Genomic DNA, 24,018 nt, shown 5'->3' with positions numbered 1-24,018 from the left:
AAACGGTTCAGCTCTGTATGATGATGCATCCATGCAGTGGGGCTTATAGAAAGTGAATGTGGAGCCTCAGAGCCTTAATCTTGAAGCAGGCTCTCTAGAAGGAAGCTTGCAGAAGGAGTGGGGACTCAATGGGATGCTGTTTTCTCATTGTGTTTCAGTGATGACTGAAAATCTGTTGCCAACAACTATCTGGAAACAATGTTTTGACGATCCACCACCCCACCCCTCCAAACCACTTTCTTGCACATACTCCAGAATAATAGACAGAAGAATTTAATACATGTGATGCTTTGCCTTCCATTTACACTATCATAAATTACAAAGTATTGTTCACTTCACAAAATAAAACCATTTCCAGATAATTTTTTGACAGTATCAAGAAGTACATAAACTACAACAAACAAAGCTGTACAGTTGGGAGGAGGGATAATAGCAGGGAAGAGGTCAAACCATTCTGACCTCCGTGTGCCAATGGAGTCCATCTGCATAGCCCTTGGGACTGTTCAGGTCAACAGTCACACGGTGATGCTCCACGTAACACAGTCATTCTCTTCTGCTCACTCCAAAGCAAGATTGGTGAGTTTACACAAATCATCTCAATCAAAGGAAAAGACATTGTGGTTGCATTTTTTAAAAATCTAGATTTACAGTTTTTGATGTTTTAAATATTTCACCTATGTTACAAAATATAGAAATCTTGGTGTGAAAGGCTCATGCTAAGATAAATATAACCAAGAGAATGGAACTATAGTAATAAAATCATATTGAATTATCCACACAGAGCTACTTTTGTCAAGGAGGAACAAATATTTGGTAAAAACCAACCTTATTCTCACTTTAAAAAATAGGTTTCTAGAACAAAAAAGAAAAACATCGACAATTCTGCAGATTCGCTTTTCACCAATACAGAAAAGTGGCAAAAATACAATTTGATATTAACAGATGAATTCAGAGGGCTTGGCCGGGAAGAAAAGAGGGAAAGTGCTAACTTTTTACACAGACCAGATACATCCAGTGTTCTCAAATAATTTCAGGTAAAATGACCGCATTCTGTATCTTCTGGGATACACACTCATGATACGAAAAGACTATGACCAATTCCAAAGCATACTTTGGGAATTCACAAAATTTGTATGAAAAGAAAATTGGTGGACATTTCAGACCATCCTACAATTGCTATAAATATATACCATACAATAGAAGAATGCCAGTGCTTAAGAGCAAAAACTGTCAAAAGCAGGAACACAAGGGGCAGGTGAAATTTCATTGAAAAGCACTGAGGAGGACAGAGGTATGTCGAGATAATACTGCATTTGTGGTCAGCTTTTTCAGGGTGTCACAGCAAAATGAGGGACAAGGTACACAGGATAATAACCAATGCACTGCATTGAGTTCTATTTGCTAAAAATAACATTCTTGTGGCTAAAATAAAAATATGTTTTATGATATAGGTTTCATTTAACATTGAACAGAATTGTCTTCTTTTTGTAAGTGGAAAATGTATAACTGTTATCAAGTACCTTTATGAATTAAGTTCCCTTTTATTACCAATAAGACTGAAATTTAAAGGTCTACATTGTTTTTAATAAATTAAAGATGTATTAATCACTCTTCCAGCAAACCAGACATACATAGGAGGCACAGCAAAAGACCCAAGGCGATGGGGCTTCCCTCACCTTCACCCTTGTTCTCACGTGGAGGTGGCGCATGTCTATGAGACACAGTACCCCACTCAGCGATCCTCTGCGGTCCAGCAAATTCTAGCACTTGTTTGGAAAACAAATCAAGTGGTAAGAAAAGTTTTTGTTCCTTTAGCTTTGTCAACTTGGATGGGGCTGAGGCCATTCAACTCATTTCCCTGATGGATTAGAATAAAACGTCTTCGTTTTCTATTAAAATCTGCACAATCAGCTTTTGGTACCGCATATCATGCAGGGTGGTAAGGGTGCTGTCCTCAGGGGGCCTCATCAGAGTGGGCCCAAACACGATCCCCAGATTTTCTGCATTCATGAAATTGTCTTTTTCATTCATAGTAACCCTGCAAAACAAACATACAGAACAGAGACGTTATGGAGACTTGAGGATTGATTTTCTGTATTGATTATGTATGTAAGTCCCAAGAACATCTCTGGTTCAGGAAATTGCAAGAAAAAATTGGGAATCAGAATGGCAGAAAGGTATTTTTGAAGGGTAATTGACCGATTTTTTGTTTTATATTGTTGACATTGCCTTTGCCAGTGGAAATGAATTACATATGTGAATCTGGCAGGAACACAATTTTTTAAATTAGAAAATTAGTCCTCCTTATTAAGTCAATATGGAACTATCATTTAAGGAATACTGGTTTGTAGGGGCAGCGGATTCTGAGGCTGGCCCATGGTCCTTTCACAGGCCTCATACGGAAGGCTTTTTTTCCTCTTGTGGCTTCCTGCTGGTCTGTATGCTGGAGAGTGGGAAGGGAAGGGCAGGATCCCTGTCTGCTGGGAGGACTGGTGCCAGAGGAGAAAGGTTATGTGTAGAATGGGCTGTCATGAATTTAGGAAGAACCAGGCCGTTATCATGGGGTGGGGGAATGGCTGGAATGTGGCCAAACTGGAAGGCAGTTGGACATTATTTGTAGTTCCCACAGGATGAGGTCTACAGCAGTTGAACAGCAGTTGAAATTAAGAATCATCATTTTGACATCCAGATAAGAACTGCAGAGCCTTTAAGAATAAAATTCAAACTGCAAAGTTGGTTTAATATCTTCCTCATGGAATAAAATTACAATCTCCCAGAGTTATGTTTTCACAAATTTAAGTTTCCGAATGTTCCTAATAGATGTAAAAGGGAGTGGGTTCTCCAAAAAAGAGCAAAATATAATTAAAATGTGTTTAGGTTGTGCATAGAAAGCCATCCCTTTCTATTTCCTTATAACTCATTAGGATTAGCCATTGAGTATTATTTTAAGGTCAACCCAGTTTGTGTCATGTCCATGCCACAAAGCTAAGAGCAAGGTTGGAAAGAGGACATTTCTCACCATCAAAGTGCTCACAGCTTCCTCTGAAGTCAGGTACTATGCCTGACCAAACAAGATGGCTAGCAAACCCACTATGAAAAAGATACAGTATTATTGGCATTTAAGGTTCAGCTGAAAGGTGTCAGCATTTTTTCTGGTAATGGTACTTTGCCTTCCAAATTGTAACTGGATATTGATCACAATAAATATTTTACAGAGCTGACTGAAAGCCAGATGTGACACCCATAATTATCTAAAAATTACTTGTACTCCTAAATTCAACAAATTAATCAAAATGGGAATATTCTGAGCTAAATGTTACCATCACCTGTCACCCTGAATCTGAGCAACAATATTGTATGTCTTAAAAGGTAGAAAAATAAAACCTCAATACCTACTGTTTATACAGTCCTCAGTTTGCCTCTTTTCACTTACTAAGTAGATCTGTGAACTGGTCAATGTAGACAATTTTTGGTTCATTTTGTCAAAGAATGGGCTGCTGCCAAATGTCTTTCAAAAACACAGAGGAACACAGATGTGCCCTGATCCTTCCAATGTTATAACACCAATTCATCAACCTCATTACACATGTGCAGTGAGAGAGAGAGAGACAAGGTTTAGGGAGAGTAGTGTCACCAGAGGTTCTAGTGTCCCATAAACATCCAGATGTCTCCATCTCTGTCTCCCACACACTCACACAGACAGTTCTGTGTGCCGCAGGTACTCTCTGAGATGGACCTCAGTGATATGCCTCCTGTAATTTACACCCTGCATCCCTTCCCCTAAAGTATGGGCTGGACTTGATTTGCTTCTAACAGATAAAACATGGCAAAAGCAATAGGATGTCACTTCTGAGATTAGGTTACAAAAAGACTGTCTTTCATATTGGGTGTTCTTGCTTTCTTGTTCTGAGAGAAGCCAGTTGGCTTCTAGTAGATTTGCTAGAAATATCACTCCCACAAGTTTTAATTTAAACTGCCTATGGAGAAATGCACATGGCAAGGAACTGAGGGTTGACTCCAGCAAACAGTTGGTGAGGGAGTGAAGCCTTCAGTCCAACAGCCTTTAAGGAACTGAATCCTGCCAACAACCATGTGAGTGGGCTTGGAGATGGATGCCACCACCATCAAGCCTTCAGGAGTGAATTTTTTTTTTTCTTGAGACAGAGTCTCATTCTGTTGCCCAGGATGGAGTGCAGTGGTGCAATCTTTGCTCACTGTAGCCTTTGTCTCCTGGGTTCAAGCAATTCTTCTGTCTCAGCCTCCCAAGTAGCTGGGATTACAGGTGCATCAAGCCTTCAGATAAGACTGCAGCCTCATTACAGACCTTGAACTGGAGGCAGCCAGCTGATTCACACATGGATTCCTGACCCTTGGAAACTATGAGATAATAAATGTTTACTGTTTTAAGCCACTAAGTTTTGGGAGAAGTTTGTTACTTAATGATATAGAACTCACACATCCAGAAAAATAAGAGATCAGGCTGGAAATGTGCTCTCCCAGGAGGCAGGCAGGCTCAGGAGCCTGGAAAGGGGCAAGCAACAGGGGGACGAACAGGACACACAGTACAGGGCTTGTGTCAGATGAAGATGCAGACAGCGGCAGAGTAGGTAAAGGCTGTGCATCAGCCTGCCTGGGATCCTGGCTTCACCTCTTCAAATCAGCTATGTAACCTCCCCAAGTGTCAGCAATCTCACGAGTGACACGAGGCCCCTAATGGTGCCCCCCCAACGTTTTTTTTTTTTTTTGAGATGGAGTCTCGCTCTGTCACCCAGGCTGGAGTGCAGTGGCATGATCTCAGCTCACTGCCAGCTCTGCCTCCCGGGTTCACACCATTCTCCTGCCTCAGCCTCCCGGGTAGCTGGGACTACAGGCGCCTGCCACCATGCCCGGCTAAGTTTTTGTATTTTTAGTAGAGACAGGGTTTCACCGTGTTAGCCAGGATGGTCTCAATCTCCTGACCTCGTGATCCGCCCGCCTCGGCCTCCCAAAGTGCTGGGATTACAGGCGTGAGCCACCGCAATGGTGCCCCTTTCATAGGCATGATACACTGAAAGTGCCTGGCGTGGCTCCTGGCACGGTGAAGCTCCAGCAGTTATGGCTGGGGCTGGAGGCTCGGTCCCCTCAGGGGGCTGGGGAGGAATGCTGTCCACTTTTCCGTATGCATTAATTGCTCTAGGGGCAGAGCAGGCGTTGTGCCTGAGGCATAAGCTTACTTTTTGAGGTGGATCATTAGGTACCGGAGGGTTTCATAGTGGGCAGGAGGCAGCAGCATCAGCACTTCATGGACGGCTTCCAGCCTCTCATCTGCATTGGAGATTTCTGTGAAGTTCATGCATGATGGGTATTAGTTCAGAGGGTGGCATTCAAGTTTTTAGAGAAGTAACAAGAAGTTTTTGTTTTAGCCAGAAATGGGGGAACGATTCTATTAAATTGATGCAATCCAAGCACTGTTTCACTTAATCAATTTGTTGGTGTCCTGTGTCATTCAGGAAAGAGTTTGAGGCTGAGCACCACATGCTTATTGAATGTCCTCTGGGTGGCCAGAGGCTGGACACTGTCCTTGCCCTCCATGAATCCGTAAGCCAGCAGAATGCATACAGTCACGGAGCATATGTGCAGACTGTGCTTTGCTTTCTTCTGAACAGTAGATTTGCTAGAAATATCACTCCCACAAGTTTTAATTTAAACTGCACCATATACAGTACTATTCCCTTGAAGTTGTCTAATGAGTCTTTCTCTGGCAGACTTCTACAACCTAATACATTTTACAAGGCAAGGACATTGGCAATGAGCCACCCAACTCAGCCTGCACTCATGGCACTTCTCACTATAGTGTTGGCATGCTTAACCCCGGTGCACAGCCCAGGTTAGGAAGTGGAGACTGGACACATTAACAATGGGAGGAAGAGTACATGCTTCTGGCTTTTGGGTCTCTGATAGGTACTGGCAGCTACTCAAAGAAAACCCTCCTGCTATTCCTCCTGGAGTAGAGGATGCTAGAACCTTCTTTGCCAGGACCACTAGGGCCCCGGAAGGAGGGAATAGTCTTACCGGGGTCAGGGCCTCAGCTCATCTGAAAAGTGCATCTCACACTTATCCCAGGCTGCCTTTGTGTCTCCCCATCAGGCATCTCATTACTGTATTTAACAGCATACCTAAACTTTTCAACTTTTAAAGGTTTTTTTTGTTTGTTTGTTTTTTAAATAAAAACAACAACAACAAGCAAAAACTTCCTCAAAGTGAGCTTGACTTCTGTGTCATGTGTCTCAGCATCTGAAGCTCCCTTTGGTCACTTTTGCCTCTTCCTGGGCAAAGTGTAGTCCCTTCCTCCAGACCTGCCCCCTTTTCACTCTCTTTTCTCTCCTACAGCAGTGGGCCCAAGTGACAAACACTGAATGAGCAACCCTGGGCTGATGGAAGGCAAATCCTGATGTCCCATTCCTGGAAGCATGAGCTCAGCTCTCCAAGCCTTGCTTTTCTTCTCTGTAAAATGGGATTATAAGATTTGCCACATGGGGTAAATGAGGGAATTAAACTAGAAGGCACTGGTGAGACATTCTAGTATACTGCTTGACACAGTATACTCTGGCCTTCTGTCCATTTTGAACAGCATCAATAGACAAAACTTGGTTGTGACTTTAACTGATTAGGAATGAAATTCTGCCTAACAGATAAAAGTAGTTAATCTAGACCAAGCTTGTCCAACCCGCAGCCTGTGGGCCGCACATGCCCAGGACAGCTTTGAATATGGCCCAGCACAAATTTGTAAACCTTAAAACATTATAAGATTTTAAAATAATTTATTTAAAAATTATTTAAAATTATCATTAAAGCTATCATTAATGTTAGTATATTTTATGTGTGGCCCAAGACAATTATTCTTCTTCCAATGTGGCCCAGGGAAGACAAAAGATTGGATCCCCATGATCTAGTCAGTCCTCACTGAAGATTTTTTTTTTTTTTCTGCGACAGAAATATTCATGCTTTCAACACGGAATAGGCCTGACTGTGTTGGTTCCCAGCATACAAGGAACGATGCGGACAGAACTGCCTGACACATACGTCAGTCCACAGAGTTCTTAGAACTGGTTCAAGTCAGCTGTTGAACTATGCCTGGTCATCTATTTACCGTTGTGCCCTCACTTGACAAGACAGGTACAAATGCAATAATTTAAACAGTTCTGAGTTTTAATTTTCTGAAGGTCAAAAGCATTGTACTTAAAAATTTCTTAAAAATAAAAAGTTAATTTGAAGTACTTACTTGCTGCATCTATAAATTTACCGTTGTGCCCTCACTTGACAAGACAGGTACAAATGCAATAATTTAAACAGTTCTGAGTTTTAATTTTCTGAAGGTCAAAAGCATTGTACTTAAAAATTTCTTAAAAATAAAAAGTTAATTTGAAGTACTTACTTGCTGCATCTATAAATTTGGAGTAGGTATCATATGTGATGACAGGGATGGGTAAGTCTCTGAAATACAGTTTAAGGGCTCCAGTGATGATGTTTATGTCTGGATAGACATTGGCAGATATATCGGCCTTTTCACCATCTGAAAAACAATCAGTGATCCAAGTCCTAATTAGGACCTTATTTCGCCAAGGCATGTACAGAAAGAAAAAAAAAAATCCAATGGTGAATGCTCCCTGACAAGTCTCAGCTAACTCTTTTGGGTTCTAGTAACACTGAAGTGTAGGAGGCAACAGAAGGGAGTTTGGTGAGAGGGAGGTAGGCTCTGAGGGTTTGTGCAGGCAAACAGGTGATAAAACAAACTTCAAACAGTGCTTTGGGTCCCCGCCCCTGGTAATTTGCTAAATAGAAATTTAGCACAATAATTTGTATTATAGACACAAAGGTTCATAATAAAATGACAATCTAATCTGAAACAAGAGAACATCAAGAAGCTCTAATACATTTCCACCAGTGTTTTTTAGACTTGGATTTGGAAGTCACATTCACAAAATGATTGTTGAATAGTTTCAGTTCTTATTGTTTCTTTCAGGTTCACTGAAGGGGTTTGTTTACTTGTTTTTTTAACTTGATCCTTCCTCCCTGATCCCCTAGGAATTTAATCTGGGAAACTTTACCCTTTTCTCATGGATATGTGATGTTATATTTCTTTTCTTTTTTTTTTTTTTTTTTTTTTTTTTTTTTGTGAGACAGAGTCTCACTCTGTAGCCCAGGCTGGAGTGCAGTGGCACAATCTTGGTTCACTGCAACCTCCGCCTCCCGGGTTCAAGCAATTCTCATGCCTCAGCCTCCTGAGTAGCTGGGATTACAGGCACGTGCCACCACGCCTGGCTAATTTTTGTATTTTTAGTAGAGGGGGGAGTTTCGCTATGTTGGCCAGGCTGGTCTCGAACTCCTACCTCAAGTGATCCACCCGTCTCGGCCTCTCAAAGTGCTGGGATTACAGGTGTGAGCCACTGTGCCCGGCCTATTTTGACAGTTATTTCACTTCAGCACTTTAAATATATTGTACTAATGTATCTGGTATTTATTGTTGGTCCAGAATTATTTCTTTGTAGGCAGTACAAAGGATCAGCACAGAAGTTCTGACCTGCTCCGTTTCCACCTCCCAAAGTGCTGGGATTCTAGGTATCCGCCACCGTGCCTGGCCTATATTTCTTACCATTTCTAATAATAATTCTCAAGACATTTTTTGACTTTTAGTTTTACCATTAGGAAATACCAGTCCAATTTGTCATAGCCTATGACATTTTTTGGATAAAAATGTTTTAATCATATAGGAATTCTTAATATCTTTTACATAAAGAATTAAAAGAATAAATGCCTCAGCAAATTTGGTTCTGAAGATAAAAAAAGCTGCCGATGTATAGAAAACAGTAAAAGCATAGAAGATATGCCATGTTTATTTCATTATTTACATATTTAGCAAGCAGTTATTGAGAAGCTGTCATGTGCCAAGCACCATTAAGCCCTGATGAACCAAAGAAAAGAGATACTCTCTCTGCCAACCAACAGTTCTAGTTAGATTGACAGTCAGACATGCAACTCAACAATGACAAGGAAATGGGAAGATTGCTATGCTGAAGAAGTGTGGGGAATGTGGGGGGTGGGGTGTGGGAAAAGGAAGTTGAGCTCTGAGGTTAGCTTGGGGCAGTCAGCGAGGCTTCCTCAAGGAGGAAAGGCTTGAGCTGACCCCTGATTATAGGTGTTTGCTAGGCAGAGAGGTGAATACATTTCAGATAGACAGGACAATGTGAGCCGAGGCACTTCTTCATGGCAGCAAATAGGGTGTATTTCAGGATTGCTGGAGTGTACAGTAGAGTAGGGAGGAGGAACTGGAGAGAAGTCTAAAGAGAGAGGGAGGGCAACCTCACTGATTTCATATACCACACTACAAAGTAGAGGCTCTATCCAGTAGGCTCTATCCAGTAGGGGTTCCATGTATTCACTGGCTGTGCCAGAATTACTTGGATTGCTTATTAGAAATACAGATTCTTGGGCTTATCCAGCTTTCTGAATGAGTCTTCAAGTTGGGTCCCAGTGACCCGTATTTTTAACAGGATCCCCAGGATGGCCATGATATCTGACTTAAGAGATAGTATGTTCTAGAGAATATACACCACAGTTATAAAGAACAAAAGCAGTTCCCTCCTACATGTCCACTGCCTTCCCCTACATTAGTGCTGGGGGTGCCCTCCCATCCTTATGATCCCTTCTTTGGAGCTTTGAGAGAAGGAGAAGAATGGGATCCTGAGACAGGGGATGCAGACGGGTACTCCAATGCCATATGGATTGTCTGCCCGTTGACAGTGATCACTTGTCAATGGCTGCGAAGGAAACACTTTGCCCAGTGAGGCAGAAACATGAGATTTGTAAGCCGTTATTCCTCCGTTTCTTGAAGAACAACTCTTAGTAGTTCTGAAACCCCATTTCTACTATGATTAAAATCTAGTTCCAAACGAGAAGGGTGTTAGGATGTCAGATGGCATTCAAGAAAGTACAAGCTTACCTCTGTCAAATGCCATTTTGACATCTTCAATGTGTTCAGTGAACCCAGAGACTCTGTAAAGGCCTTCCGATTTTAATCCTGAGAGAGAGAGAGAGAGAGAGACTAACTTTAGCTTCTTGAAACATCTGAAAAAAAAAAGACTCTAATTTCACATCTACACTACATGCTATCAGGAAATGAGCAAACACAGACAGCGATCTTATTTATCACACACAGTTGCATCAGAACTTGGACTTGTCTGTCTCAATTTCCAGGCAAGTCTGTTCTCATTTGCCCATGTAGCAGTGGAGATCTCAGTGTAAATCCGGTCTTCATCCTTCTCCGCTTTGCAAAGAGAACTGATATTTAAGATTCTCATGGACCGTTCCCTTACTTCCTTTCCTTTGTTCATGAGCTTGCTGGACACGAATTTCATCATTGTAGGAAGCAACCTTTCTTCCTAGCATCATCTTTCTTTTATTAATTTCTGTGGGTACATAGTAGGTGTATGTATTTATGGGGTATATGAGGTATCTTGATACAGGCATAAAATGTGTGATAATCACAGCAGGGTAAGTGGGGTACCTAGCATCATCTTAATCCATGTGCTATATTGTATGTAGCACTGTACTAGATACACATGTGTATGTATGTGGATATCTAATATGTATTACTCTAATTTTATTGGAAAAAATTAGACTATTACAGCCTTTCATGTTTACTTATAAATAAGACTGTTAACTGTTTAATTAAAAATGATTACTTGTTATACTTTTAGACAACTGATTATACAAACAGATGCAGGAAAATAAAGTTTTAGTTATTGCTTCTGGAAATTGGATCACTGCAAATTTAGGCTAAGAAAAAAAGACTGGTTTCTGTTCCTGGAGTTTATTGATTTGTTAAGATATGTCCTAAAAACAAGTCAGTTCCCAAAAGTATGAGCAGGGATAAAGGACCAGATTTCAGACTTTGTATGGCACAAACTAGCTGCTATCAAAACTATAGCTACCGTAAAAATAAGCAAACAAATAGCTTCTGCTGCTGCTGCCATATATTCTGCCAAACCCTTGATAACTCACATATGCTCTTGTTTTTTTATTTGGAAAACATTTATGGAGTATGTATTATCTGCCGTATATAAGGGTCTTCATTAGGTATGCATCAGAGACAACAAATACATGGCGTAAATCACGAATACTTCCCCTCATCCCTCCTGTGACCATGACAGATGCTCTTAGTTGATCTCAGCCCTTTTTCCCACTGAGCCCTATTTAGCCTCAGAATTCATCTCAGTTCCAATTGCTCAGGTGACCACTACTGATCAACTGTAGTTGTCACAAGATGAAACTTGTGGGTCATCCTGTTCTAAGATGTTGGTGCATATGAGCACATCTCATTCCAGTTGGAACATGCACTGCCACAGAGGCACAGACCCAGTGGATTATGGGAGCCCCTAGCAGTGAACATTGAACCCTGCCTGTTGATAGATGAATCAAAGTTCTGGCCTCTGGTAAGGCTCTCTTTCTGGCTCATAGATGGCCACCTTCTCTCACACGTCCTTTCCTTAGTATATGTGCATGGAGAGTGACAGAGAGAATTTGCTCTTTGGTGTCTCTTCTCATAAGGACATTAGTCATACTGTTTAGGGTCCCTCCCTTAGGACCTCATTTAGCCTTAATTACTTCTTTGGAGACCTCCATCTCCAAAGACAATCACACTGGTGATTAGGGCTTCAACATGTAAATTTGGTGGGGTAGGAGAAACAAACATTCAGTCATAAGATTCACTGAGTCACTTTCAAAGAAATCCAGGTTTTCAAGGAACATAGAAAAACCCATGCTTTTGTTCTCACTCATAAGTGGGAGTTGAACAGTGAGAACTCGTGGACACAGGGAGGGGAACATCACACACTGGGGCCTGCTGGAGGGTGGGGGTCAAGGGGAAGGAGAGCATTAGGACAAATACCTAATGCATACAGAACCTAACACTTAGATGATGGGTTGATAGGTGCAGCAAATCACCATGGCACATGTATACCTATGTAACAAACCTGCACATTCTGCACATGTATCCCATAACTTAAAGTTAAAAAAAAAGAAATCTATGCTTTAAACAATACAACAAGTTGTATGGTTTAGAGTATAATTAAATGGGGGTAATTTTCCTGATTTTAGCCCATACTTCACTGAGCAAAGCATCACCCTGTATTACATCGAGATGCTTTTTAAAGAAGCTAATCTTTGAAGGAAATGATAAAGGATGGTTAGAGTTTGCCAGAGTAGCAGAAGCTGCCAGCTATCCTTCCAATATTTGTTCTCCCATTCTTCTGTTGTAACGGCACCTTTGATTTTTAGAACAATGTCCATTGCAGTGGCCATTAAACTCTGGCCCATGTGGGAGCAGAGGTGACATTTATGGCTTCTGTGGCCTTAAAGGAACTGAGGATGCTCTTTTCCGCTTCCTGTTGAGTGAAATGCAGATGAGATGGTGGTGGCCAGCTGCGATTGTGCACGCAGGATAGTACTCAAGCAGGACAGAGCAACAAGCTGCCGTGCCTGGGTTCCTGCCATGGGGGAACAGACTATTCCTGGACTGCTCCTGGGTACCTGGACTATTACTGGGGATAGAAATAGATTTCTATCTTGTCAAAGGCACTGTTATTTAGGGTCTCTGTGACAGCATTGAGATGTACAGGCTACGTAATACAGTTAGACAGATTTGGAGGTGGAGGTATGGGTGTGGGTCATTCCAAGAAAACATAAAATTAACACAGATTGAGTTCGGTAGACTGAACGCTGTACTAGGTCCATTTATGTATCAAGTCACTTTAATCCTCGCCAACCACCTTATGAGGTATAGTTGATTCCATTCATATTATAGATGAAGAAACAGATATGCAAATACAGTAAGTAACTTGCCCAAGGTCGTGCTACAGCCAGTAAGAGACAGGGCTGAGAATTTAACTTCAAGTCCTTGATCTTTTCACTCTACCACATCATGGAGAGACAAATGAACATAAAAGAACATTTGGAAAACAATCAGGAATTTTTTACGAATGGAAGACAGGGAAAAATGTTGGCTGGGTATGTGAGTGTCACACAAATTTCTCCCAGCCCATTCTCTGGTTCTGCTTGCATGCTTAGGCCCCTAATACCTGGGGCTCTAATCCCTGTGCTGTGACTCTTTGGGCATCAATTCCTAATTTGTGCTACTCTATCTCACTCTTGTACTAGGCAAAATCAGTGCAGTGCCCCCTATTCTTAAATGTTAGACATGTCAGTAATGTTGCCTGAATTATCAGTTGTCTCTGCTAAGGATCACAATGGGAGGACCCCAGCTTCTTCAGAAAAGCCCTGATTGCAGGCTCTGGAGAGGCTGATAATCTGACCTCAAACTGCAGGGCCCAGGGCCACTTGTCCCAACCACTCATCCAGAGGCAGGGAATCCCTCCTTTCCTCTTACCCAGTTTAGCCACTGGATTAATATGTTCACCAGATCCCAAAGCACTCATTAAGCTCTGTCAGCCACAGTGGTGAAAAGATAGAAGGCATTTCTACACTCTGGGATTAAATTAGCAAGTTCTCAAGGAACAGGATAGCTACGGTTTTCCCCCTCCACAGAAAAGGGAATAAATTCCTCTCTCTAAAAGGGTTGGGATAATAAGCTATGATATCCTCTTTAGTTGTGCTTTGGAAAAAATGGGGTAGTTAACCAATGAATATATATGTATAAAATATATTAAGCCAGTTAGGACACAATAATGGATACCAAGTATAACAGAATATGATACATGGCAAAAGTGGTTTAAACCTTACAAAAAGTCTCTATACATGGCCAAATCACCCAAATTACATCCAGCAACATCAGTGAACATTCTGATACTGAACAGTGGCCAAAGAAAGCACAAATAAAGGAAAAGTGATTCATGTACAACATAAAGAACATTTTTTGTGCACAACGTGCAGGTTTGTTACATATGTACCCTAGAACTTAAAGTATAATAAAAAATAAATAAATAAATAGAACATTCTTTTGAAATGTTTCTATCTTCCTTGTTTATTTTTCATTGAACAGATCTTTTAAATCTTTGAACTCTCCTCTTTGAAATAAACCATGAATATTAGGAGCACATTTTTATATGGTAGGAGATGTATGTGTTGCTCAACAATTTCTTATTTAATAGAAGCACCTTTTTTTTCTTTTTCTTTTTTTTTTTTTTTTTTTTTTTGAGACAGAGTCTCGCTCTGTCGCCCAGGCTGGAGTGCAGTGGCTGGATCTCAGCTCACTGCAAGCTCCGCCTCCCGGGTTTATGCCATTCTCCTGCCTCAGCCTCCGGAGTAGCTGGGACTACAGGCGCCGCCACCACGCCCGGCTAGTTTTTTGTATTTTTTAGTAGAGACGGGGTTTCACCGTGTTAGCCAGGATGGTCTCGATCTCCTGACCTCGTGATCCGCCCGTCTCGGCCTCCCAAAGTGCTGGGATTACAGGCTTGAGCCACCGCGCCGGGCCGAAGCACCTTTTTTTTCAAAGATCCAATTCAAGCCTCACCTCTGCCATAACCTTTTCCCATTGTCCTTAAATAGGATTAAAACATTTTCCTTTGTGACTCTGTGGTACCTTGAACACAGCCATCCACGATATTTGTTTATTTGCTCCTGATTGCCCACTCTAAAGTATGAATTTCTTCCATGCCTCAGCCTCCCGAGTAGCTGAACTACAGGTGTGTACCACCACACCTGGCTAATTAAAAAAAAAAACTTGTAGATACGGGGTCTCACTATGTTGCCCATGCTCGTCTTGAACTCCTGGGCCCAAGTGATTGTCTGGCCTCAGCTTCTGCTGGGATTACAGGCGTGAGCCACTGCACACAGCTGAAGTATGAATTTCTTGACGGTGAGAATGGTGACCTTTATTACCTCAATGCCCAGCATGTAATAAATGTTCAGTAAACATTTTTTGAATGCATATATGCATGGCTTATATATAGAATGGAAATTGATAGAGCTGGTTGGATTGAGTCTATCTGTGAGAGAGAATGAGTGTGTGTGCACGCACACATGCCTAGGTCATTTTCCCAAGAGTAGTAGAGCAATTCTGTTTCCTTGACAACAGTAAAAACAAACAATAAAAATAAAATCACTATGCTACTATAATAGGAAGTATTTTCCAAACCTCTTGCTTCAATTTCCCGAATGCAAATGTCCACCACCATGGGTCTCTGAGTGTTGTGAGCCTTCACAAGTGTTGTGAGGTCACAACAGTATACTTTCTTGATCCTCTTGAGATCAGGTTGGCAGTCATTGGGAACGTGCTTGGAACACTGTTTGTGTACGTTCAATCCACAGTCTGTAAACAAAGAAGCCACATTAGCTTAGCCCAGCCCTTTTGTCAAAGCATAACCCAAATTATATGTTGCCAAAAATAAAAATATCACCACCCAAGGGTTTGACATATTTCTCTGGAACATCTATCTCATTTCTAGGTGATACTGTCTACAGGATAAATACGAGTATCATCTCTAATCACTAAACCCGTATATGATTCCATTTTTCTCACTAAGCCTTCTCTGTTGTTGGACCTTGAGAACAGAACATATGAGACAGCTTAGGTAATTGATCAGGTTTTTTGGTATATATTTTCCTGTTTCAGGCTGGAACCCTTTGGGTCCACAAGTAGGATTTTGGGTTTGGATTCCCAGACAGTCCTGGCTTATAAAGGGCACCTAGGGTTTGTTCCAGGCTGTTTCCTTTAAGCTCTTGATGCTGCTTGTGTGGGAGGCAGAGTTACTCTTTCCGCAGGACTCTCTAATCTTTGCTTTGAGGAGTCCATAACCATTGGTATCCTCCTCCCCTTTCCTGGAAGGTTGCCCCATCGTTTCCAATCCCTTTCTCCTTGGGCAGTTTGGGTAGGCCGCTTTCCTTTCTAGGTGCCTTATTTTGACACCTGTGAGTGGAAATAATGCCTAACTATATACACCAGTAGGAGTACTTGAGAGTTTATACCAATGCCGTGTAATGTAATGTGATGATTATTTATAAAGTTCATATGAAACCCCAAAGCTGAAAAAGGTGCTTTTAAAGTTCAATGAACACATGAAAAGCCTGTTAGCAGCTGATATCCACTGATGGAATTTCTCTGACGATAAAAAGGCACAGTTGGCCGGGCACGGTGGCTCATGCCTGTAATCCCAGCACTTTGGGAGGCCGAGGCAGGTGGGCAGATTGCCTGAGGCAAGGAGTTTGAGACCAGCCAACATGGTGAAACCCTGTCTCTACTAAAAATACAAAAATTAACTGGGCATGGTGGTGGACCCCTGTAATCCCAGCTACTCAGGAGGCTGAAGCAGGAGAATCACTTGAACCCAGGAGGCAGAGGTTGCAGTAAGCTGAGATTGCATGCCACTGCACTCCAGTCTGGCGACAGAGGGAGACTCCATCTCCAAAAATAAAAAATAAAAAAGCACAGTCTACATTCAATGCTGAAGTTTTTCAAAGTTGATGTGCTGTCTACTCAAACTGTCTTTTAATACTGTTTTCCTAGGCACAAAGAATAACACATGTGCACACACGATAAGGAATATTGTAGTCATCTGCTTTATAAAATAGCACTTAAGCACACTAAGAACTTGAGAGGATCTAAACTTTTGTAAAATCAGTGGTAATTTCTAAGTGATTTTCATGTAATTTTTATTGGCTTGAGTTCTCTATCTACCCTCCTTCCAAAGTAAAAAAAAAAAAAAAGTTCGAATTCATCTTTATCAACATGAGAAATTCAACAAAGCTCAAGTGACTTCAATAATATTTTGATACCTCTATCTAGTGAATGTAAATTTTGGCTAACTGCGCTAAACAGATTTGGCCGGGTTTCTTGTTGAATCCTCTTTTATAGAAGATCATAATAGCACCTACCCCCTGGCATTAGCCATGAGGCTCAAATAAAAGTTAATAAAGTGTTTAGCATAGTGTCTGAAATATGGTTAAGTACTATATATGTGTTAGGTCAAATAAAATCAATAGCAAATATGGTGATAAAAAATGTAAGTATATCTGCCCAGCTATTCTTCAGTGATTTCATTAGGAATTCTTAGTATGTCTTACAAACTTTTAATTTTTTTTTAATTCTGATAAATTTATCATTTTAACCATTTTTAAGTGTATGATTTGGTGGCATTAAGTACATTCATGCTGTTATGCAAGCACTACCACTGGCCATCTCCAGAAATTTTTTCTTTTTTTTTATTATTATACTTTAAGTTCTAGGGTACATGTGCACAGCGTGCAGGTTTGTTACATATGTATACATGCACCATGTTGGTGTGCTGCACCCATTAACTCGTCATTTACATTAGGTATATCTGCTAATGCTATCCCTCCCCTCTCCCCACCACCCCACAACAGGCCCCGGTGTGTGATGTTCCCCTTCCTGTGTTCAAGTGATCTCATTGTTCAATTCCCACCTATGAGTGAGAACATGCAGTGTTTGGTTTTCTGTTCTTGCTATAGTTTGCTGAGAATGATGGTTTCCAGCTGCATCTATGTCCCTACAAAGGATACGAAGTCATCCTTTTTTATGGCTGCATAGTGTTTCATGGTATATATGTGCCACATTTTCTTAATCCAGTCTGTCATTGATGGACATTTGGGTTGGTTCCATGTCTTTACTATTGTGAATAGTGCCACAATAAACATATGTATGCATGTGTCTTTATAACAGCATGATTTATAATCCTTTGAGTATATACCCAGTAATGGGATGGCTGGGTCAAATGGTATTTCTAGTTCTAGATCCTTGAGGAATCGCCACACTGTCTTCCACAATAGTTGAACTAGTTTACAGTCCCACCAACAGTGTAAAAGTGTTCCTATTTCTCCACATCCTCTCCAGTACCTGTTGTTTCCTGACTTTTTAATGATAGCCATTCTAACTGGTGTGAGAAGGTATCTCATTGTGGTTTTGATTTGCATTTCTCTGATGGCGAGTGATGATGAGCATTTTTTCATGTGTCTGTTGGCTGCATAAATGTCTTCTTTTGAGAAGTGTCTGTTCATATTCTTTGCCCACTTTTTGATGGGGTTGTTTTTTTCTTGTAAATTTCTTTGGGTTCTCTGTAGGTTTCCACAACTTTTTTCATCTTCCAAAGCTGAAACTCTATACCCATTTAACAATATAACTCCCCATCCACCTATCACCTGTAAATACCATTCAACTTTCTACCTTTTGGAATTGCCACCCTGGGTACCACATATAATAGGAATCATCCATTTTCATTTAAGACCTAAAGCAACAATGTGTTTATGTAGAGTTTAATACTGATGTTTTATTAAGATGTTCTATAACAAATGTAAAAATAGTCCATTTTTTTACAAAGCAGTAGAACTCCATATGCTACAAATAAAGTCCAGTGCATTCTAAAAATACTCTAAAAGATGTAATATATGGAAAGCTGAGAGGCAATGATGGTTCTTCCTAAGCTTTCATGATTAGTTTTCAGTCTCCCTGCTGCTAAGAGGAAATATAAGGCCAAAGAGTAGCCATTGGAGAATACTAACAATATGGCCTCAGAAAATGTCTTATTTTAAAAAACAAGACCAGAAAAAACCCCACAAAAACCCTTTTATCACAGAGAAAGTTGAAAAGTTGCTGTTCACAGCTAATATGAAGCCCAGAGTTTTGTTCTCATAATATTGACTTTGGACCAATTTCTTGCTGAAATTGGATAATACCAGCAATTAGGGATATTTTTGGTAGGTTCAATATGGACAGGCCAAATTAATGACCACTGAGTAATTCAGATATTCCATCCCTTTGCTCAGTGGCTGAGCTGGGAGATATGTTGTGACTCCTGGCAAGTCAGTCTTTGGTGTCAATCAGGGTTTCTGAATATTTATGGAGAAGCTGCTTCTGAGCTATGTTGACCACCCCCTTAAACGTAGACCTGCAATGGGGGAGGTAGAACTACTTGAACCATCCAGGTATCAACACCGGTGATTGGTATATTTACATAATAGAAGCTAGAAGCCCCTTCCAGGCAGAGAGGAGGACTTAGGGTTATAGCATGCTGTGAGCCAAAATGGGAAAGATCACCTTAATTAGTGTCATTACCTTATTGTATTCTAAATGCTGCTAAGATTTTTAAAAATCATATCCTAGCAAGGAAGAAGTCAGTCATGGTGTTGGTAGAAACCTGATCAATATCAGAGGAGGTTGGTCTTGCTCCCAGCCACAGGTGTTTGCCAGAAAAACCATGGCAACATGAATTAGGAAACCCAGTTACGCATTAATTTGGCAACTCTTTATCATTGCTTTAGATGTACCTTAATAAGATGTGTGCTGTTAGCAATAGGTGTATACCTCCAGTTCCAGGTGGAAAATTACCCAGGCTTTCCAACTACTTTGAAAATATGTGATATCAAATCAAGGTGCATGGTTTCACTGATAATCTGATGACAAAGAGACACTGAGCATGACTTCTGGAATCCGGCTCCCACTGAATCAATATTCTATTCCTTACTGCGCAGCCAAGGGCAAATAAGCCCCTGTGTATTCTTTTTTTTTTTTTTAAATGAAGGATAATTGCATCTCTCCCAAGGTCTGTTGGTGAGGCTAATGACATGATAAATAGAGATTAACTGGTGCCTGGTATATGGTAAATATTAACCACCTCTATTACTATTTTTATGTCTTACCTTTTGTAGTAAGATGGGGTAGGAAAAAGTATGGCTTTTCTAGCTATGCAGTTCTATCGGAATTGATTTTTTTTTTCTTTTACGGACTACTGCCTATTGTAAGAGGCAGATAGGTGTTTAAGGAAATGTACTGTTTTTCTTCCCTTGCATAAACATGAGATACTCTTTTTCATTCCTGCAAACACTTGAAATAGTTTCCCCATTAAGCACAGACAGGCCTTGAAGCCCGCAGAAAGCTAGACTTTTGAGCTAATCTGAGCACATTTCCCAGCACTCCAGAGACATCCTCCAGCTCAGCACAGTGGCATTTCATATCATTGGAAAAGAAGGAAGTTCTGTGTCTACCTGAGCACCGGACCCCTTGGGCGATGAGCCCCCACATGAAATTGGCACAATATTCACACCAATGTGGGCCTCGGAACGTGTGGACCTGTGATCCAAAAAGAAGCAAAATGTCAGAAAATTCAGAGTCATTTAAAGGCAGGTAGCCTCAGATATGTCAATGAAGATCAGCAGGAGCGATCCCCCACTGGGCTTCTCCTTCCAGTAAGGCAGTTGCAAACAGATCCTGAGAAAACAGAGATGTGCTTTGATCTTCGAAAATCCTTCATCAATACACCATGCTCCAGGACAGAGTCAGAAAGGAGCGTGGAGAAACAGTTTACAGGCCATGCCATCAGCTAAGGAGTAAGACTCTGACCATCCACAACAAGGCACTGTGTAGACAAACCCAAGATAGCCCAAGCTGGTCGCTATAACCTGCATTTAGCTCAGCAAGTTCTGGAAGGCAAAACTCAATTACTGTGTCCTTTAGACTGAAGTTTTCCCATCTCTACAGTATCCAGGCAGGTATAAATAAGACATGATTATGGGATAATTAAAAGGTTCCAAGTCTTTGAGCTACTTCCAAAAAAAGGCCTTTTAAAAAGTAAAGGGGTTGGCTAAACATGCAGGCAGCCAATAGGGCCTATGGAATTGCTTTCCCCAGAGATAAGTGTCCATATTCAGTAGGACTTAGTGTGGCCTTCAGGTAAGTAAGCTGAAAATCTTTCCTGCTTGACCAAAGTGCTGGTCTCATTGATTGATGCCCCCAGCCAGTTGTTAAATATTCTGAATATCACAAAGTAAGGATGGTCTTATCTCTGATTATTGAGGCATAGGTCCTCCTGTATTAAATTATGATTTAAAATAAAAACAAAACAAAGCAAAAATACTTGCATGAAAGAGCTTTAAGAAGCAAATGTGGCCATGGTCAATCTAAAACGACCACAGGCAGTCTATTGGGGGCATACAAATGTGCACGAAAATGTCCTGAATTTTCACAAAGTTAAAATATTATAAAACATTATAGAAGGCCTTTCCAAGTCATAAACCTCTATTAATAAATAAAAGAAATGTAGACAATGTTTCTGTTTTACAAACTGCTTTTATTTAACATAAAAGCAGGATGACGAGTATGGTCACAATTTAGAAAGGTGTTCATCCGAGTTCTACTTAAGAAAAAAAGAGTCTCTGTTTGAGTTCTTTATTCATACATGTTAGTAATTGGGTGTATATAAAGAGGCAAACAAAATGGATCTGGATCTCTTCTAAGGAAACAGATGAGTAAAAGCAGAGAAAGAAGATAAGCTAGTTAATAAATTAAAAAGAGCAACTTACGACTCTGTAATAAAGCGAAGTTATAGTAGTCTTTCTGGTATTTCAGTTTATCACATGCAAACTGCCTATTATATAGTTCCTGCTTTGAAAATGATGCCAAAAATTTCTCAACATTTTTCTAGGGAATGACCCTAAGAAATGACAAAGCATTTTTAACAGGAATGCAGATAATTCATCCCAGAAGGACTCACAGGGCCAAATGTCGTAATTCACTTAGAGGCCTACAGAGATTGAACTCAGTACTAAAAGAGTTCCTCAGTAAAGTATCCTATCTAAAGTTGGACATTTTCTAAATCCAGCAATCATACATTTCTTAATATTTTACTAGAAATGCTTTTAATTATGGCAGCAAAGTCAATTGTTAATCTGCTGTGAAGATCAATTAAATATAATAAAATAATATGTAAAATGCAACTCCAGAAAAAAAAGTATAAAAATGGCTACAGAAGAATAAAAAGATGAGGCCGCTACTAGAGAGACCAAGCGGGGCCCAACCTTATCCAGAATGGTCAGGAAAGCCTTTTTTGGAAGGTGACCGGATGGAAAAGAAGAGCCAGTTCTCTTCCATAGGGAAAGAGAAAAGGACAGAGATCATTCCCAGCAGAAGGAATATATGGAAGTCTTGCAGGAGCGAAAGAACTTGGTGTGGTGAAGGAACCAGATGGCCAGGGTGGCCAGAACACCAAAAGTTGGGGGGAGAGGAATTGGGATGAAGTTGAAGGTAGGATAGGAAAAGTTACACAGGGCCTTAAAGGCTTTATTCATGAGTGTGGATTTGGTTTTAATCTAGGTACAGTAGGAAGTTCTTGGAGGACTTCACATAATTTTTAAAAAAGATTATTCTGACAACTGTGTTGAAAATGAATGGGAGGGTGTTAATAGTGGAATAGATATGAAAACTATGTTGTAGTCTAGTTGAACAATGATAGAGTCTAACACCTGCATGCTGGCAGTGGAGATGGAAAGTGGATGAATTTGAGATATATTTTGAAGACAGAATTTACAGGACCTGATAATAGAGTAAGTGTGGGCCTTTGAGGAAGAGAGGAGTCAAGAATGACTCTGAGATTCTAGCTTAGGAACTAGGTAAATGATGATACCATTTGCTGAGATGGGAAAGACACTCTTCTGGGGAGAAAGTGAACAATTCCATTTTAGATGAGTTAGGGTTAAATGCTGCTATGATATCCAAGTGTTAGTGTCAAGCGGGAACTCATAATTTGAGAGCTCAGAGGAGGAGTGAAGACCAGGGGTATACATTTCACCATCTCTGATGAATAGATGATATTTAAAATTGTGTGAATGAATAAAAAGTATAGTCTTGCATCACTTAATGATGGAGATACATTCTAAGAAAAGCATCCTTGGGTGGTTTCATCACTGCGGGGGGGATCATCATAGGGTGTACTTGCACAACCTAGATGGTAGAGCCTACTACACATCTAAGCTATATGGTATGGCCTATCGCTCCTAGGCTACAGACCTCTACAGCATGTCACTTTACTAAATACTGTAGGCAACTATTACATAACAGTAAGGATTTATGTATTTGAACATATCTGAACATAGAAAAGGTACAGTAAAAATATAGTATAAAGGATAAAAAATGGTACACTTATATAGGGAAGCTCCATTATAATCTTATGGGTTCACCATGATATATGTGGTTCACTATTGACCTAAATATTGTTATGTAGCACATGACTATATTAAGGGTAGGGAGCAGAAAACAAAAGAGAGCTCATCCCCAAGCACTCAGCGTTCAAACATTTAGAGAAAACCAACAAAGTGTTCCAGAAGCCAAGAGGTGGAGAATGTTTTAGGGAATGAATGGTCAATTGTGTTGAATGCTGCTAAGAGGTTCAATGAAATAAGTACTTTTAAATATTCACTCAGATACATGGAAGTCATTAGCAACCTTAGCAAGAGCAATCTGGATGGCTGAGGGTAGAAGACTCAACTGAACTGAAGAAGGTAAGGAAGTAGAGAAATATGTGGGCACCTCCTCTATTAGGAAGGCTGGCTATGATATTCAGCAGAGATATAGGATAGCTCAGGGGAGACGTGGAGTCAAGGGAGGACTTTTTTAAAAGATGGGAAACATCGGGGCAAGTTGACTTGTTGATGAAATTGATACAATAGGTGAGAGACTGGAAATGCAGAAGAGAGAAAAGATAAGCAAACCAGTCATGATCTTCAGAAGTTGAGAAATGATGGAGTTTAGGGTATCGGTGGAAGCAATATATATTTAAGGAGAAGAACAGTTGAGATCTTTCCAGAATTTGTAGTGAGACACAAAATCTTCAGATTAAAAAAACACTAAACGAGACTCAAACCAGATAAATAAAAATAATCTATATCTACGCCGATTATACTGAAATTGCAGAACACCAAAAGACAAAGCAAAATCCTAAAAAACAACAACAACAACAAAAACTAAAACAGGTTATCTTTGAAAGGACAGAAATAGGTAAAAATAGACTTTTCTTCAGCAGGAAGAGATGAATAGATTATTGAATAATTTCATCAAAGTGCTCAGACAAAAGTATTGCCAACCTAACTTTTATACCCAGCTAATTATCATCTAAGAGCAAGTGTGAAGTAAAGATATTTTAAGACAAACGTCAAGAGTTTCCAATCACAGATCCTCACTTGAAGAAATACTAAAGGATATACTTCAGTGAGAAGCAAATTGAATCTAGGAGGAAGGAT

The 24,018-nt window shown here is 40.4% G+C and overlaps 1 protein-coding gene across 3 annotated transcripts in view; it reads right to left on the bottom strand.

Annotated features, from left to right (window-relative positions):
• Nucleotides 1-257: 257 nt before the first annotated feature.
• The window catches only part of CHN2 (chimerin 2), a 318,403-nt gene continuing 294,642 nt past the window's right edge, over nt 258-24,018 (bottom strand). For all 3 annotated transcript variants that reach the window (XM_050783197.1, XM_050783196.1, XM_050783198.1), the window contains 6 exons: nt 19,993-20,077; nt 15,134-15,307; nt 9,980-10,057; nt 7,415-7,552; nt 5,214-5,319; nt 258-2,038 (listed from right to left, as the gene is read on the bottom strand). In XM_050783197.1, coding sequence (XP_050639154.1) covers nt 1,867-2,038; nt 5,214-5,319; nt 7,415-7,552; nt 9,980-10,057; nt 15,134-15,307; nt 19,993-20,077 — 753 coding nt within the window. In that variant the 3' untranslated portion in view covers nt 258-1,866. The remainder of the gene's footprint in view (nt 2,039-5,213; nt 5,320-7,414; nt 7,553-9,979; nt 10,058-15,133; nt 15,308-19,992; nt 20,078-24,018) is intronic.

This window comes from Macaca thibetana, chromosome 3 (genome assembly GCF_024542745.1).
Source record: "Macaca thibetana thibetana isolate TM-01 chromosome 3, ASM2454274v1, whole genome shotgun sequence".
Classification (NCBI taxonomy): domain Eukaryota; kingdom Metazoa; phylum Chordata; class Mammalia; order Primates; family Cercopithecidae; genus Macaca; species Macaca thibetana.
This window is presented reverse-complemented; position numbering and strand designations above follow the sequence as displayed.